General features: G+C 40.5%; 1 protein-coding gene across 6 annotated transcripts in view; it reads left to right on the top strand.

Moving 5' to 3' along the window:
• Positions 1–16,284, top strand: part of DENND1A (DENN domain containing 1A) — a gene marked incomplete at both ends in the record, with an annotated part of 170,509 nt that extends 154,225 nt beyond the window's left edge. For 3 of the 6 annotated variants that reach the window (XM_079544662.1, XM_079544661.1, XM_079544660.1), the window contains 3 exons: positions 5,261–5,349; positions 14,042–14,297; positions 14,965–16,284. In XM_079544662.1, coding sequence (XP_079400788.1) covers positions 5,261–5,349; positions 14,042–14,297; positions 14,965–16,284 — 1,665 coding nt within the window. Of the gene's footprint in view, positions 1–814; positions 875–5,260; positions 5,350–12,278; positions 12,408–14,041; positions 14,298–14,964 lie in introns of all 6 variants that reach the window. The other 3 variants (XM_079544657.1, XM_079544659.1, XM_079544658.1) reach the window with 3 other exon arrangements.
• Positions 16,285–18,958: the final 2,674 nt, after the last annotated feature.

Genomic DNA, 18,958 nt, shown 5'->3' with positions numbered 1-18,958 from the left:
TAGGAAGATTTTATTTAGAATCTCATTAATTATCAGTGGGCTCCTTGTCTAACAGAGCATACCTTAAGATACCATCTGTGTGAGGAGACTCATGCTGCTGGCTCAGTCAAAAGCAGCTCAATTGGAATAGCTCCAGCACAGTTACAAAGCAGTAAGTTGGCCAACTGCTAATTTTAAAAGTGAGAGACCAAAATAAGCACCACTGCTCCTGCCTTCGCTAGAACTGTTGGTGATGCAGGGATTTGCTTTCTTTACTATAACAGTGCACTCTTTTGCTGTAGGCAATTCATTTAAACCTCGGTCCACTACAGTACGTAACCATGTGTTCATCTGTTTATGAGAGGTTTAATTGACCTACAGTGTTCCCTCATGCTTTTAAATGTCTTTGCTGGTTTGAGGCCTGTAGAGCGTAAGCACTAAAATCTCTCTTGGGATTTTAATGTAAGCTATTTTGAAAATCCTGCTTTGCAGCATTCTTTTCATTTGTCCGTAGAACACGTGGACCTGTAGCTTAGAATCCTTCTTAAGCATCTGTGTTGTCTCAGGTGAATTTTGGATGATCTGGCATGGAGTGTTGATTGTACTACCTTTAGTTTAGCACAACCGATGTCAGTATCTATAGCTTCCTTTTCCGATGCGGCACTTTGAAGGTCAGGAGATATCCCTGTTTTGAAAATGATTGCATGTTGTACAGTGAGTATGAAGTTAGATAAATCATGTCATCCACTCCAACTGCTTTTGCCACAAAATAAGAGGTGTTTTCATGTAGTGACTATTTAATTTACCTATGACTTAAGTTTCCACTTTGATACAGCAGCAAAGACTCCGTCCACCTCGGCCACCGCCTCCAAAGATACAGCGTTCAACTAGGCCCGTGAGTAGCTGGGAGTTTTGTTTCACTGCCACAGCTTAACACTGCCTGAATTGCTCTACTAGTAGTATTACTAAACCTTGGTAGTTTGGGTTGTCAAACAAGCAATGTGTGAATTATGCACCTAAACTCCCTTCTTCTCTGCTGCGGCACAGCCCTGGGATCTGCATTTATTCTGCTTTTCTTTGACGAGTTCTGCAGCTTTCAGTCAGTTCTGCAGGTAACTGATGCTGCTATTGCAATATTTGTTTTACTTTTGTGGTGATTTCTTGAACAAAAAGTCTTGCTAGGCTGGGATAAGTTTTTAGCCAGTGAGTTTTTGAAGACTTGCACTAAACTCAAATACAAAAGGAAGCAGAAGTCTGAAGAGATTCAACAAGTTCTGCTTTAAATTAATTTGAGACAATTTGTTTTTCACCATGGAATAGATGAGTGAATATATATATAAAAAGCAAAGTCTCTATTTGGACAGTGGAATATTAATACCATATTATGGATGATATACATCTATACTTCATGTTCATGTAACATTACCTGGAATGAAAAACGTTGGCCTAAGAAATGAGTCTTCTTCAGAAGAACTGCACGGAAATTGCTCTCAGTGTAACTCCTGTGTTAGGATGGGATACCTTATCTAAGCATTTTTCATTCAAAGCTCTACTGCAGTCTGATTATTAAATGTAAACTATACCAGATGCCTCTGAGGATGGAGTCTGTACTGGGTCTGTTTCAGTGACTTCTTCATACAGGAAAGTGACATCAGTTTAGAGGGGTGTTGTTTTTGCAGCAGTCTTGAAAGATATTTGTTTCTATTCAGGCCTTCTGCTTTATGAATATAATTTCACCAATAAACAGAAAGACCTTACTCCTTGCTTCCGTAACAGGAAGGTGTGTAAGAAAAACAGATGCAAGTTTTCAAATCTAATCTTGCTAAAACTTGTTACAAACGTGCAGTTTTGGATGAGCAGGCAACTGGTTAACAAGTGCACCTGGGTGTGTGTGAACTTTTGATCTTTGATGCATGTTCCTACGTTACATTTCAGTAGCATGTTTTTCTTTTCCCCTCTCTTTTAACTCTGGGTGTTCAGCTTAACAGTCACTGTTATGGATTTGTGCACTGCAGATTTCTGTTTTCTGTGTTTAAAAGGTAGCATTGACTGTGCTTGTGTGTGTTCTCTGGAACATAACTTGTACGGCAGGCCCTCCTGGATTCATTACACTGGGAACAAACTTTCCGTGGTACAAAGGGGTTCCCATACTGCTTCTTGGTCCTCTTGCTTTGTGCTTGGCAGGGGAAGCCCCATGAGGGCTCACTGCAGTTTCTCTGTACTGAGGTTGCAGAGCAGTATTGTTCAGATTGAGTAATTTATTACATGAAAGTCTTGCTAAGACTGTTTAATCTTATTGTAGTGTGTTAATAGTCCTCGCTGTGATGTGTTTGTGTCAACTATCTTTGCTCCCAATGTGATTGATAAAAGGTTGGAAATGTAATAAAAGCTCCTGTTGCATTCATCTTGCTGTGTCAGTAAGTGGAACAGAAATTCGTCAGTTGTCAAGAGGAAATTCAGGATAAATGTAAATTATTATAATAGCTCCCAAAACTATGCTTCTACCAAATGTATGTAAATTTGTTGTTGTTCTGAACTGTTATTTGGCTTTTAATAGATGAAACACATTTTTTGTGTGTAAATATTCTTTTGTGAAGGCTGATTTTTCCCTCTTAGAATATTGGCATATATTGCAGAGGTGGGTATCAGCAAGTAATTCATCCTGACCTTTTACAGGAAGGCCTGAATGAGAGGCCAGCTCTCTCTGCTCCTCCAACCAAGTCAACATAATGGCAGAATTGCTGAGAAGTTGTTTTCAGGCTGTATCTGTTACAAAAAGGAATTTGTGGGAATTAGTCCTTGCAGTGTGAGTCATTACTAATAGTGAGAACAAAAACACAAACCAAAGAAGGTTAAAGAAGCAGAACAGATATGTTCTTTACATTCTGTTGTTTTGGAAATGAATTGTAGTGATGTTGTGAGAGGGTGATTGTTTGTAATTAATAGAGATCTGTTAGAATTAATAGGAGCTGTTTGGAAACTTCATTCAATTAGCAAAAGTTGTAATATGATAATTATTCATAAAGTTGATAGGGACAGTAATAAGCACATTTAATCCTGTACTGAGTATTTACCTTTATTCTCTAGTCCCTGTGCTCATGTAATTGGATTTCTTTCCTACCTTTGCATTTGATATGCATTTAACCCAGCCTATTTGGCTAAAAATCCAGAGAGGAATTGGCTCGATTCCTGATTTTTCCTAGCAGTCCCTCATGAACAATACTCTAAATCCTACTTAGCATGTCACCCTATGCTTTGCTGGTCTGGTGACCCCCTGGAGCCATCCAAAATTCTCATCTCTTTTGCTCATCACAATTGCTCCCCCAGGATATCAACCGAAAGGTGAAAGTGTTCACAGCACGATGACAAGCCAGTGTTACACACCATATTTCAGCTTAAATTTAATTAAACAAGTTTCTTTCTTCCTCTTTTTTTCTCCTTCTTGTTCTCCCCCTCCATCCAGTTCGTCTTGCTTCTCTCCCCCCCACCCTTGCACACTCTTTCTCTTGCTCACTCTCTCTGTTTTATCAGCCCTAATGAAGCAGTATTCCTCATCGATCCTGCTGATTGCCAGCCCATTCCTTTTGTTTGTTGGCACCGAGCCATTCAGCCGCACTCTGACAGCTCAGCTCGTCTAATTAGCTCTGTTGTTCTTTTCCCCATGTTTCACCACGTTGCAAGTTCAGTTGAAGTTGCCACAAACTTAATCCTTCCATAAATTCACGTTCTTAAGCTGTCTTTATTGAAGAGAGGAAAGGCCTTGTGTGGGGACAGATCTTCAAGACCTTAACATCTGACCTTTGTATAAACTCTTTTTCCTGAGAAACTGTGGCAATACATCTCTGGATTTCTTCATCATATCTGCTCTACACCTTTTTCTTTGAAATGAAAATTCAATACAATGATCTTGCTGTTGAGTTCTGCATGCCATTGTGCAGCGTAGAAACAGTGCTCACAGCTTAGCAGCTTTTTCCTGTCAAGAGAACCTGAACTAAATGTTCTTAAAAGCATTAAAAAAAAAACAAACAACAAAACCCAACCGAGCAAACGAAAACAAACAAACCCAAAAAGCCCAGAGATGGGGGCACAACCGGTGCTGCCATTGCAAACAAGTTCATCAGTCATCTGAAGTGTACTTGGATTGTAGGCCTGTAACACCTTTTATATTTGGCTGTTGAAGAGGTCACAGGCCTAAGAGGGCAGAAGTTGAGTTGTGTTCCTTACCTTGTTGAGGGCTTTGGAGATTCCTGTTGGTTAACATTCAGCAGAACCAGCAAGTCAGACTGCATTCCAGGTTGGGTAGTTCTTTAAAGGAAAAAAAGAAAAAAAAGCAAAAAAGTGGAAAGTTGGCTGTACACCCTGGTCCTGCAATTCTTCATTCCTGCATTTGGCTCAGAGGAATAAATTCACCAACAGGATTACTTATTAGTACAGGTTGGCACGTGTGTCAATTTTGCCCATTTAGTGATCAGCTGTGCTTATTCCTTTCCTTGAAGTTTAGCTTGTTTGCTTATGGAGTTCACGTGGGTAAATTCAACTTGATTTTTGAACATCAGAAGATAATGGAGATGTTATGTGCAATTCAGCTGGCAGCAACATCACCTTCCACAGAAAACCTTTGAGTGTTATTGCAGACAACAAAAGATACACTAATATAACCTCAGTGATGTCAATGATAATGTGTCTGTGAAGGTGTTCTGATCAGCTACCGGAAAGAACCATATTTTTTAAGAAAAATAGTATTTTTTCATTTACAATATTTACTCTTAAGTACAATTTTTTTTTCAGTACTCTCTTTTACAGAATTATTCACTTGAGGAGCTGGCTTCCTATGAACAGGCACACAAAAGGATTAGGATGTCAGAGCTGAACAACAATATCCATGTAATGTGCAATGCAGGCCTTTCCAGTTTCACTCTGTCAACTCACTCTTTTAGATGAAGCTTACATTTAGAAAATCTGTTTATCAGAAAATTGCCCTGTTCTAAACAAGACAGTTGAGCAAATTTTCACTGACTGGCTAATGGTCAGTAGCAAGCATATGATGTCATTTGCAACTCAAAACGTGGGTTTTTGCCCTTTAGCAAATTGTGGGACTGCGTAGTTTACATCCAAACCAATGGATTTGTAAACATTGTTGAAGCATAAAAGTTAAAACTGACTGTGAGTGTAAGATACCTTTAAGATCATGGTAATTATGCATATGTTGCCATTTATATCTGTTGCATGACCAGCTCTTGAAGTATCTGATGAAGTGTGTCTGTGTATGTGTATGCAATAGGTTCGTCCTCCAAGACCTCATGTTGTTAAGAGACCCAAGAGCAACATTGCTGTGGAAGGACGAAGGACTTCCATTTCCAGTCCGGAACAGTAAGTACTTTGCAGCTCTACTGCTCTGCTTCTCTCCAGTTGCGTTAATGTTAGCAGACTGTATATTCAAAATTAAAAAAGAAAAAAAAGAGAAAAAAACAACTACAAATCCTCAGTGATCTACAGCTCAAAGTTCAACATTTTTAGAGCAATTTAGAGGAGCAGTGAGAAAGCAAGCACTGGCACTTTCCAGATATCCAGCATGGTGACAGTACACTCTTGGTGCAGGAAATCACACTGGACCTCGACTCAGGGTGACAGGACAGTTGCACTGATCTGAATTGTCACAGAGATTTCCTCGTCAGTCATCTCCTCACTGCAGCACAAATTGCTTATCTCATAGCCACTTGGAATTACCTGCTTACGTTCCAGTCTGTGGTGGCCTTATTCTAAGTAAAGTGAAATGCTTTAGCTGATGCCCAAGATTCTAGGGTATTTGTTGTATCTGAAGAGAAGAAAATCCCATAAAAAGAAAAGGGGTTAGTTTCTTTAAGCACTCCTTTTCCCAGATGGGTACCACTGCTAGTGCCGCTGTTCATAAGGAAAGAGAGTTGGAGGTTGGGTATTTTCCCCTTTCCAAATTATATGCTTGGAGCTTCTTTTCCCAGTCATTTTAGAGTGGAGTGGAATTCTGACTTTTGGCTAGAAATGAATGGTAACTTTAAATTCTACAGCTTCATTTATTCATTTTATAGTGGAATTTGGTTGCCCTCTTGTGGAGTAGATTGCAAATCCTGTCAAAGGGTGGATATGGGGAGGTGGCTGTCTGCACAAAAATTATTGGAATTTTTATAAAGTTTTTTCCTTAATATTTAATATGACTCACTGCATGGTTGATGTACCAGGTGGAAGATAATGGAGTCAATTTAATCACTGTGTAGGTTTCTCATGAACTACTGTGCGTGTTTTGATTCAGAAGCTGCTCAATGATATTCCATTGTGGCTTCCTGATAACATTTATTTTCAGCTCCTGCAGTGTCAGATTGAAAATAAAGAAGCATGAATGACAGGCATAATATTTACGCTAATGCTAGTAATATGTTAAATTACAAATATTATTTTTATTGATTTTAATTGATAGCTGTTAATTTTAGTGAGTCTGTACATTTCAGCTGCTTTCACACATTTTATATATTTTTTGGGTGGTGATTATTGGTGGTAATCTACCAAAGATAATGATGGTTCTCTGTAGATATAAAGCTGATGTATTTTTCTCTATGATCATTTTAGTACTGAGAGATTTTTCCATCTTACCGATGTGAAAGAAAACCAAGTAATGTTCCTAGAACCTCTGGCACTTGCTGTGCAGTACCAGGACTTGGACTTTTCCTTGCCTGCCCCAGCTTCAATATTTTCTAGTTCAAATTCAGTGGCTCAGCAGCTACTGATGTGTTTTCATCCTTTCCTTTCATCAGCTTCAGGTGGCAAAACAAATGTGTACAGAACTCCTTCCAGACAGTTAATTGTAGAATATTACAGCCAAACAGATATCCTGTAATGTGCGTGGTTGGTTTTAATACAAACAAGTTAGAAAGGCAGGAGGACAAGAACTATGATTTGGGATGTACAAGTGGGGGAAATGTAACCTTCAGGGCATTGACAGACACAGATCTTCAGCGCAGGAGGTAATATATGAGACTTGGAATTTCTGCAGTTGGCGAAATCACAAGCCAGCCTGAATTTGTTGTGATGGCAGAAATATCTGCAAGATCATGCAGGTGGCTCGCAGTGCCTTGGAGATAGGGAAAGGAGCACTTATCGACCTTCTTCCTGGCTGTTTACCTCAAAATGATATTTTGAATAAACAAAAGGTAATTTTTAAAAAGTAATTAAATATTTATAATGACGTTTTCGATAAACATTTTTTCTGTCCCTTTACAAAATTATTTTCATTTATTGTTCTAAACTAAAAATATAACACCAGTTCTGTCTTTAAAGAACATGCATTATTTTTCTCCCTCTTGGATCAGACTGTAATGAATGAAAACACTACAATTTCTATTTTTGCTGTTGTAACTTGGTAGCATTCAAGTGTTCATACTGTAGATCAGAGGAGATTCCGTGAAAGCCGCGGCAGCACTGAGAGTGCTTTTTCTTGACCTGAACTTAACCAAAATATTTAGCTTAATTGCATTGGTTCCAAAGCTAATTATTAGCCAGTTATGATCAGGAGCTCGTATGGAGGCTCTGCTTGTAAGGAGAAGCATCTGCTCCGGGAGAAATTTCTTTTTTATAAACTAGCTTTACATTTTTGTCTTGAACTGATTGATGATGTGAAAGCTTCAGAGCTGTTTCCCAGGCTGTGGTCACCACTCAGACTTGGGCTTGTGTCCTGCTCCTGGCTGCTGGGACGGCGTCCCGGCGCTGTGGCACAGATCACAAGCAAGTTGGTTTCAGTGCAGCTTCCTTTCCTTCCATGGCGGTGCCTATTATTTCTGAACAGTCAGCCAGCACGTAGATGGCCTTTCAGCTGTTAGATTTATTAATGCATTTCTTACAATATTAAAAATTTTGCATCTTAAGTTATAGGAGTCAGTTTTTTAAATCTGTGCAAAAGAATATTATTGTAAGAATGCATGTGCTCATTTTCTAACCAGTCTTCCATTAAAACTCAGGAGGGTGGGAGTCTTGTTAAACCTTCATATTTAGAAGAGCTGGTGGAAGAGTTATTTTTTTTCCCATTAAAATTTTCAGTGAGTTTCTTTCCATTTCAATAGAAACGTGGCGTTTTTGTTTTGTTTTGCAATCAGATAAAAAAAGCAAGGCTTGTGATGTACAAAGATTCTTCCAAATTGCCATTAAATCTAAAATGTATTGTTTAAAAAAATATTATTAAGCAGGAAGAACCTGAGAGCTCAGAAAACATAGGGTTGCCATTTGAGGCAATACTATACATGTGGACACATCTCCTTAAGACAAATTGGGTGTTCACAGAAACAAGGTGTCGCGTTTTTTTACAGATAAGCAGTTTTTCAAGAGCTCTCTTTTACACCACAGCAAGATTACCCATTAAGTTTAGAATAGGCTTCCAGAGAGCTCTAGGATCTGTTCTCTAAGTACTGGCTTACTGAGGAGCTGGCATCTAGGGCATGCAGAGTGGGAGGAAATTAAAATAGGAAATCAGAGGGTCAGGCTCACAATTAACAGCATGTCAAAAGGGTCTTGGGCTGGCTAAACCCGTGTCAGTGCTGCAGCAGTTCATTATGACTTTCCAGAACTCCTGTAGGAGTTAGAGAAGCTAATGGTTTTCTCTTATATCGTATGAATGAAATTAGACTGCAGTGCAATAGTAGGTTATTACACTGAATTTAGCATGAAGTCAGCATGATGGCTGTGTTAAATGATACAGGCTCATAAAGCCCATTAACTTCCAGTTGATGTAACCAGGCTCTCGAAGCTCTGCCACACAGAATTTGTGTACTGTAAAGCTTTTTAAGGCATCACTTCAAGCAAGGGTCTCTGCTTAGGAAAAAGCTAAACCCGCAAGTAGTCATTTGAACAAGGTTGGCTGGAATCCAAAGGACAGTCCTGTAGACTGTAGCAGATAGATTGGTTGCATGGCTTTGATTCTTCTGCCACAAGAAAATTGATTTATAAAAAGCTACATTCAATAAAGGTGGTGCCAAGAACGCAGATGGCCCAGCAAAAGGACAGCAAGTGGGGAAGATGCACACTGAGAGCAGCCGTGCTCTTTGTACGTGGCCAAGCAAAAACCTTTGGGAGCCTTCCCAGATTCCTTCCTGTCTCTCCCACTTTTCCTGTAGGATATTTTGCAGGAAACAGTTCTGGTGCTTATTTCTGCCATCTATCTACCAAATGTGTGCAGCTTGCCTTTGTAAAGAGAGACGGCTATGATATCTGTAGGGGAAATTGGTGAACGCGTACTTATTATTGAGAAATAGGATGAAAATGTGAGATGGCTTTGTAGGATCTTGCATCTAGATCTGTCAGAGCAGGCAGAGGTGTCATCCAGCTTGTTCCCACTTTAAATCCTTTGTTCCTTTTTTTAACTTTGTAGAAATTGCATAGAAAGTTGAGTCAAACTCTGAGGCAGTTACCTGCCCTGACTGCTCCCTGTGATCACACAGTGATTTCTGTTATCTGATTGGTTTACTCATAATTTTTTAATACTTAAAAATATGCTTTATGCTAATATTTTAATTTTTCTTAGACTGTTCTGCTTCTGTGAAGATTCACAGTATGCAAAGTGTCACTTTAAAAAATAAAATACTGTTCCTGTTAGCTCACACTCAGGTGTGCTGAATATGCAGGAAGGAATTCCAGGGACAGGTCTGTGCTTTGTTCGTAGTGAAGAGTTATGGGGCAATCCCCTCAGTCCCAAATCTCTTATTTCATACTGGCAAGAAAAAAACCAATGCATCCAAAACCCTCATTCTTTTCATTTTACTGTCTAAGAGGGACAAATTCCTTAATTCCCTGGAGTAGTGGCACAGGTATTCTTTAAAATACAAAGAATAAATCCTTCCTCAAATTTGGGAAGCCCTTTTCAGGGGAACAATGGCATCAAGACCAACATTACTCCATCGTATCATCATCTCTGTAATCAGGAAAAGGAAACAGTTGATGAAATACACAAATTTATTTTTTTCTGAACTACCTTTTAAAATTATTACAGAGTTCTCCTTATTAATGTCCAAATCCTGTACTCACATTTTCAGTATGTATTTTTTCTATCTCAAGTACATTTAGGTGTCAATTAAATTTGAAATATCTACATTTGTCAGCATTTCATTTTTGGCCAGTGTGATGTGCTGCTGATTTGTCCATGCATCCTGACACATGAAAAAAGCTCCTGAGATGCAGATCTTCCTCATTAAAAAAGAAACCCACACTATCATAATGGTACGCAGAGCCATGGAGCGCATCCCCAGCTTTATTGCACTGTGTTTCTGACATGATATTTAAAAAGGAACAGCCACGGCTGTCAGTACTGTCATATGCTAGTGCTAACCGAAGACATGTTAAACTAAACATTAGAAAGAGATCAGCAAGTCATCTGCATGGTAACTCAGCTAAGAGATTAGGTAGGCAGGAGCTGGTGCAGTCATGTGGAGATGATGAGGGTTGTAGCTGTGACGGACACATCCTTTCTTCCCTCTAAGGCTGCAGCAGCGCCTGCCTTGTAGCCGGGCTTGCTGTGACCTGCCTTTCAGAGACAGCTCTTTGTGTATGAAATCCTAGCAAGTGGTGGGTGGCAGACTGCAGGAGAGTTGGCGAATTGGGTTAATGAGGGAATCGGTACTTTTTTTGGATTCCACTGCCTCAAGCTAATAAAAAATTTAAACTTGGACGATTTTAAACTGTTCATCCCTTATCTGTGGCCACAATCTGTTTCAGAGAACACTGATGCTGAAGCTGAAGCGCTTTCCTTTTTCTAATTAGGAGATCCCACTTTCAGGAGTCTTGCAACAGCAACAAAAGCGGTGCATGTTATCTTACTATGAATGTGATCCTGTTGCACTGGTCTGCGCTGAGGGGCAAATGATGAATTAGCAAAAGAGATCTTATTTCTTCAGAGCTCGTTTTGTGCATACACACACAGACACAATACGTTTGAATTCGGCGTGGTCTGAAGGCAAACAAAAGGGATCAGAGGCGGTGCTGCGAGGGCAGCGGCACCTGAGATCTGCTGCGTGCCATCGCCAGGCGTACGGCCTGGCAAAGATGTGTGGGCAGTCAGCATCGCTCCTGATTTCCAGAAAACAATTCTAGATTTGCTTGAGTCGTATTAGATGTTACTGTACTTTGCAAAGAGAAAAAGCTCTGTGTGTGTATATAAGTTCAAAAAAAAATCTATAAGATTCTAATATAAATCGATATACTCTTTAAGCATCTTTGCTTTCTAAAACTCTTTTAGATGAATTTTTTTTTTATGCAAGTTGAAGCCTTTGGATAGCAGTCTCCCTTTTAGCAAAAAAAATTTAAAAAAAGTTTAAAAAATGGCCATTTTTTCCTAATGCAGTGGCAGCTCCCTCTCTTTCCCTGGATGCCTATTATAGCATGAGAGGAAAAGAACAGCTATGCAACAGCTTTAATTGGAGTACCACAGACTATGATTTAACACTATCAGCTGCATCTGCTGCCACCGCTATTTTAGACTTTTTATTAATTAGCTCTGACCTGATTGTGAGTAACATTTATTCACGGCGGCAGTTTGGGTCCCCTTGAGCTGTCACTCACAGTGTCCAACTTCTCTTTTTCTGACCTAATGTTTGGGACTGTTTCTCAGAACAGTTACATAGTTATTTAACAATTAGACCGAAGAACTAAGAAACACTGAAGGCTGATTATGAATGCAGGAGCAACTGTATCTGTACTATAAAGGTAACAGATCAAATTCCTTTTCTTCCTGCGCTTTTGGTCCTTTTCTGCAGTGTATTCTTATCTGTGATGTACGTAGCTGTGAGGTATGTTACCATTGTTCTGCATTGCTTACGGGGTCGTGACCTATCCTTTGTTCCCCACGATGAGCCTGATGCTGCTTACATTGAAGTAACAAACTTTATTGCAGATCTCAGTATTAGCAAAACTGAGCTCCCATCTCAGTTGTCAGTCATGATGTACGTTTTGATTCAGTACAATAGCTGGGATTTTCTCAGTGATATGTGACTGACAAAATGTGGGCAGAATTGTGGATTTCTGTATTGGCTTCTATTGCAACAGGGATCTGATTGCAGGTCTTAGCACCCTACCATACTAGATAACCCTAGAAAACCCAAGGTTTTTAGAAGAATTTTATTTTCTGCCTAGACAGTACAGCTCAACACATGTCTGCAGAGCTCTTTGCAGTGGCACTCAGTCACGTTCAGAAATTACTTAGAGCCTATGAATCACTTGGTTTTCTCTCTCCTCTGCAGCTTGCAATGTGACAACTTGATAACTTCCTTTTCTCTCCCTGTTTCCCTCAGCCTTGTAAAGCCTATGCGACACTATACAGTCTTCCTCTCTGAGGACTCTTCTGATGATGAATTTCAGCAGGAAGAGGATCCTGTATCTGGCTTCTCTGAAAACTTTTTCTTCTCTGCTCCTTTTGAATGGTCTATCCTTTATTCTTTCATTGTATTAATTCAGTCTTTAAACAATGGTTTTTGCATTGGTCAGGGTGCCTGCTTCTTGCAGTTTTGGAAATAATCTTGCAATCTTTGTACAACACTTGATGAATGTTCTGCATTTCTCCTGCTTGCTTTCATATTTAAAGGCATGCAAAAATATGCTTCTGCATGAAACACTATGCAGTAATGCACAGTTTATTGCGTTACGTTCGAGTTGAGCTCTGTAGGAGGTTCCTTCCACTTGCCCTTTGTTCCAGTGTGCTGCTTGTGTTCCTGCCCAAACCTTCTGCCATTCTTCCTCGTACAGTGCTAACTGTGCTGTTTGGATTGTCCTGTGAGCTTTATTTCAGCGCAGCCATCAGCTTGTTCCAGTTCCAATTGTGTGCTCCCTCAGGTACCGGTTCCTCGGTGACTCAGAGCAGTCACCATGCAGAGGTCCTACGAGGGTTTTGAGTACAACTTGACATAGAATTATACAAGAAATAGCAAGTTGTTTGTTGGGTTTGTGTGCAGGGTTCTTCAGTGTTTCAGTAATTTTGCAGTGTGATTTCATGCTTAGCAGATGAGCATGCAGAATGTGAGAGATTAAAGATGCAATCAAGATTTGCAGGATCATTGTTTTCCTGAGGAGTGCCCCATCAGCTGTCTGGTACTTACATTATTACATTCATGTGTTGCTAGCTGATTGCCTACTACTTATTTGTTGATGAAGGAAGTAAGGACTTTATAGATTTGTGTGATAAGGATGTGTTATAATAAAATACGGAAAGAAGAGGAGGGTTCTTCCATATTATCCTTGGCTTTGGAGGTCTCACAAATAGTTTCTTTTAATTGAAACCTTGTTTAAATGCCATGGTAAAATTGACTGCCAGTCAAATCACTGCAGATAAGTGTGTCACTTCTTGTTATTAATTGGATGTGCATTATGCTGCTGTTCTCTGTACACAGAACCTATATGCAAATCTGCTGTTGTTCATTTCTTTTTGCTGAGGTATGTACAAGAAAAGCATCTTGCTAACTCGGCCTTGGCTGTAAATGTAAAATAGGTGTCTCCATAATGGATTGTGGTGTTTCTTGATAACATGACACCAGTACAAACATTGGAACTCTGCACAGTGTTCCCAATTATTGCAGGAAAACACTGAATTATGTTTTGTGCTGAGTTAGCTTGAAACTGGGAATGTAAGTGGCTGCAGAACACGAGCACTTTGTGGTGTGCTTGCTCTGACTTCCTGTGTGCAAGGCCTGAGCACAAGAAAGCCATCTGCCTGAGTGGGAAGGGCCAGGCTGTCACAGCAGAGAGCTGGCATCCATTTATTCCTGCTTTGGGAGACTTGGCTTATCAGTCTGTCTGTAAGTGCATCACCACAGCTTTCCTCCAAGTACTTCCATCTTCCATTTTTTTTCTTCTGAAAACTCCTTGAGTGCCAAAGTCATCTCTGTATGTCTGCCCTCAGTCATTTTGCTCACATGCCTGCTGTTCATGAGATGCTGTATGCTGCATTTTCCTACCCAAAAACAGTTTGTTTGAGCCATCCAGCTCCTTGGGAAATAGTTGTCTTTAAAAATAAGAGAAAGGCAGTCATTTGCAGCATGATTTTTGTTTTCCTCTCTTGTAGGCCTCAGCCGTACCGGGCTCTGAAAGAATCTGATAGTGCTGATGGGGAAGAGGCTGTCAGTCCAGAAAAGGCAAAAGAGCCTCTGCCTCCAAGCCCTCTCCTCTCCAGCAACGCTACAGAAATCAACCTCCTTGAAGACATTTTCCCTAACTTAGAGGTAGAAACGCAGCCTCAGACTCTCAGCCAGGCTAAGAGCCTGGAAGACCTGCGGACTCCAAAAGAAGAGGCAGATCAGCGATGCACGTTTGATTACCAGGTTTGGACAGAGTTCTATATGCCCTGGGGCAATTTGCAAAGAACTAGGGTTGTCTGTCTTCCATTATTCCTTGAATAATATTTAGTTAGTATTGAGTAGGTGCATCCATTTGTCCATGTGTTTCAACATTCATTTCTGAATTAAGAAACTATTGAAATGAGATTCAGTTGTCAGGTAGTGGCTTTTTTCATTAAAACATCAGTTGGACAATCTAGATTGATGAAGAGGAATATTCTTTGAAGAACTTCACTGAATATATACAGCTGAGAAAGTGGCAAACTCTGACAGGAAAGAAAAGGATGTAATTTCTACCTTAAAGTAATATTTAATTTAGTGTTAGATCCAGATGTTTCATTTGACAGCTTTTGCTGTACAACAATTGAAGTTTTTCCACTTCCGTACCCTAGATATAGATGCGTGCTCCTTACTTGACTAACAGCAGATGCCACAATATATCACAGCTGAACAACTTCTTAGAGGAAGAGCTGTAACTAAAACTGTAGAGTTCTGCTTTCCTGCCTGTCCTTCTTGGCCATATGCAATTGTCCTTCTCCTTTCAGTGTTCACTCTGTGGACAGATCTTTGTCCACTCACAGCTGAGCAGCCTGTCTTCAGGCTGATCCATGCTGAGAGGAGATCAGTGAAAGTTAACGTTGTTTTCTTGCAGAGAATGGATCTTGCTGGGTCTGAGAGGAACAGGATTGTGCCACCAATGAAGCTGTCTCACCCTTACAACAAGCTGTGGAATATGGGTCATGATGACATGGCTATTCCTACCAAGTACTCCCAAAGCTCACCAGAAAGGCCCCTGACTGCACTTGGCAATGTACCGCCAATCACAAGGAGACCCCGGAGCAGAGACAGCATTCTGGCTTCTGCAGAAAAGGATGACTCAAATCCTGCTGCTCAAGGGAATATCACCATTCCTAGGCCACAGGGAAGAAAGACTCCTGAACTGGGGATAGTGCCACCGCCGCCAGCACCCAGGGCTTCCAAGCATCAGACTCCAACTGGGCCAACAGAAATTCTCAGTGCTCACACAGGATGTAGCCAGTTGGTTTCAGATCTTATCCCGGAGCCCTTAGGAGTTGCTAGGTTGTCCTTAGAACCTGAAGTCCAGCAGTCTGTAAATTATTCCTCTTGTTCATCTCAGCTTTTGTCCAGTGCTACCAGCACTGCAGAGATGCTCCAACCTGTCAGGGTGAAGACAGATAATACAGGTAATGAAAGTGACTACCTTCTGAATCTGCTGGATCCATTAAAAGCAGCCAGCTGGCAAAGCAGTGGCCCCCAGCAAGGTTCCTGCAGCCTGCAGAGCTCAGTCACTCCACCTTCTGGAGCTGGCTTTATATCAGTGGCAAGTGACTTTGTGCCTCCTCCAGCTGCACCATTTATCCAGTCACTCAGTTATCCTTCCCCAGCACTGCCACCTTTTTTACAGGCATCTCCTAATCCATTTACACAAACGGTGCCAGGACCCCTTTCAATGTCTCTTGTTAGGCCCCCAAGGGGCTCTTTCACCCCCACATTAGGTCATGCTTATAGTTCTAGCTTCATAACACCTAATTCTAGTTTATATCCACCACACAGACCTCAACCAAACATTTCAACATTGTCCATGCCTAACTTGTTCAGCCAGGCTCCAGCGATGTCACCAGCTGGCTCCTTACTGCTGCAGAGCCACAGCCCTTCTCCAACGAGCTCTCTACAGCCAGCATGTTTAAGTGGTCCTTCTAAAACCAGAACGTTGCATGTGGGCAAGTCCACTTCCAAGGTAGATACCCAACAAGCACTAGCTCTTCTGTCTAATGAACCCCCTTTGATCCCTTCCAGGCCAGCTAAGGGCTTAGAGTCAGTGTTACTGTCCTCAAAACCTGAGGAGACAAAAGATCCATTTGAGGATTTGTTAAAAAAGACCAAGCAAGATGTGTCATCCACACCAGGTAAGGTTGAACAGCTCAGAAGGCAATGGGAAACCTTTGAATAATGTTCCCAGTGGTCTTTTGATGTCCCTTTGGAATTGAGAGGATGTTTTTGTTTTCTTTTTGAGCCAGCATACAACCAAGCATTTCTTTTATGGCTGCAGGACCATTGCCATGCTGCAATTCACATGACTGCTTTTTGCCCAGAATTTGTTCTACTTGGGAGTTCCCATGTTGTTCTGATCCCTGCAACTGTTTCCTCACTTTCTGCCACTAAACACACTCATGACTCTTGCACTGATCAAAGCATGAAGGTGGTTGGTTTGGAATTGATTTGGTTTGGTTTTCCACGCATAGCTTTTCAGTCAGTACTACTGAAGCAGAATTTACTCCATGTATTTTCAGCCCTTAGTGCAGCCAGCAGTATGACACAGCACACCATGCCAGAGTTTTCTTGCTGCCTGTCTGAATGGCATTCAGCTCAGTTTTTCCTGTGTTGCATACATCACTATAATATTTTGCTTTCCCGTGTGGAGTGCAGCAAACAAACCCAGACTTATGGGCTGTACTGAGTTAATAATCCATTAGGTTCCAAGTTTGTCCTGTCAGGCATTCATTAGGTCATACTACTGGGTGAACTTTTGTTGCAAATTTTTCATTTCCCTTCTCCAGTGTGCTGACACTGAGAGGTAATAGGGACCTCTGGTGTAGAATTGTCACAGTTCTTTGTTACAGCAAAACCACAGCACAGAGCAGTTGCTCAGGGTTTGGTCCTGCAATCCTGTTGGGAAACTGGAAACACCAGCAATTGATTTTGTTTGTTTGTTTGTGTTTTTTGTTTTTTGTTTTTTTCTTTACTTTTTTGTTGTTGTTGTTTGATTATTTTTTGTTATATATATCAGAAAATAGAGTCCATAAAGAGTATCCTAGTTCTTACGTATGTGTATGTTAATATTATATATAAACATTATAGATGGCAGTATATGAATGGGATGTAATAATGTCTTGATTATTTAAAAAAAAAAAAGAGAAAAAATGGAGTATAAAAGCCCATGAGTTCAGGCTCATGAGTTCAAGTTAAATGCCAGTGTACTGACAAGATGGCCCAAGTGCAGCGAGATGAAAGCTGCAGTGCTTGTCTGTACAGACAGAAATCAGACTCAAGTGGAGCTGAGTAAGTCACGTAATGCTGGAAGGCCAATCCCTGGCAGCTGCCTGTCACTGCTGGACTTCAGATGTGCTAACTGCTACCTTGAAGCAGTGGGATTTCATTCTGGTCTGCAAGGCTCTCCACTCCTTCAGCCTGTCTTAAAAACCACAATCCTTACCCTGCTTTTGATGAGAACCGTTTGCTGGTATAACGAGATGCTAACTGGACCATGAAAAGGACTGTGAGGTCACAGATACAACGATGCAATGAAAAGGTTAAAGGGTACGTTCATCCTGATTTTCTAAGACTCTTATCTATGGCAATAGTATCCTCAAGAAATTTCACCTTAATCTTAGCAACTCCTTTAAAACCTGCTGTCTTTGCAGTGATCATTTCTGTTTTACTTAAGTGGTGCTTTTTTTGGATTTGTTTTGTATTTGGGCAGAGTCACATTTAAAACATCACTCCATCGAGGTAATCACATCACCATTAAGCCTTTGATAAAGGAAATCATTTTGAACAGTGGGGAAATTCTTGTAAGCTTTATCAGAATTATTTCCAATGTATCTATTTTATTCATATAATCTTGGAGGTTTTCTTACTCTAGTGTATGAAAATGGCTGTCTATGCGTTTGAGTCTGTGCAATACAAAAGAGAAATACTCCTAATATCTGAAATGCAAACAGTTTGAGAAAGACCATAGTGTTGCATCAATATTTCTGTAAAGCACTGTTACTCTTACAAGCCATGCAATTGAATTTGTATTTTCTTTTTGTGCTGGAAGACAGATGGTTTTAGTATTGCATAGTAAAATATTTAAAGTCTAAGACAATAGCTCCATTTCGTTTTATACAAACATTATGTACAGATCCAGTCTGGAATTTGCGGGTTTCCTTTAGTGTGAGTTGGATGGGAGAAAAAAAAAACCTTCCTCACTTGTGGTGGATCCATACAAGCACCACTATGTAGCAGATGATGTGCCATTGGAATTTTGCATCTTTTTGTGAGTTGTTTTTTTCTCCTCCCTTCTTTTTCTTGCCACACACTGATTTTTTTCTCACCTGCAGTGAATGATCTGTGCTGCCTGCATTTTTTCTGCTTTTTACACGTGTGTGAAACTCTCCAACAGGAGATTGACATCTGCTCCGTTTCCTCTCTGTTTCGGAGGTGGTTAAAGTCTGTCAGTAACACAGGACTGCCATTTTTCAGGGGAAGTAACATCCTTTACCCGACCGTACGAGTGGTTGGTTCAGTGACACTGCAGAAGGCTGTGTGCAGCAGCTTTTGTTAAACAGGAATGTGTGACGTGCTGCCTTTAAAAGAGCGTGTAAGTAAATGATGGCTGAATGTTTCCCAAACTCTGTCCATTTGCACGAGAGGATTTATGTTAGTTTATTTGTCATTTTTTAATGCGTTTTGTGCTTTTTCTATGCTTACCCTGTAGGCTTTATGACCAAACTGCTTTTTCCAGCACTGGCAGATTAATTGCTCAGTATGAACACAAAGCCTGTTAGCTGCTGCTTCTTACAACATCCAGGTTTGGAAAAACCTGTTTCACTTTGCTTGTGACTGTTGGAGGTTAACAGATG

This window comes from Tetrao urogallus (genome assembly GCF_951394365.1).
Source record: "Tetrao urogallus genome assembly, chromosome: 19".
Taxonomy (NCBI): domain Eukaryota; kingdom Metazoa; phylum Chordata; class Aves; order Galliformes; family Phasianidae; genus Tetrao; species Tetrao urogallus.
The sequence above is the reverse complement of the archived record's forward strand: the minus strand, read 5'-3'. Positions and strand labels throughout refer to the sequence as shown.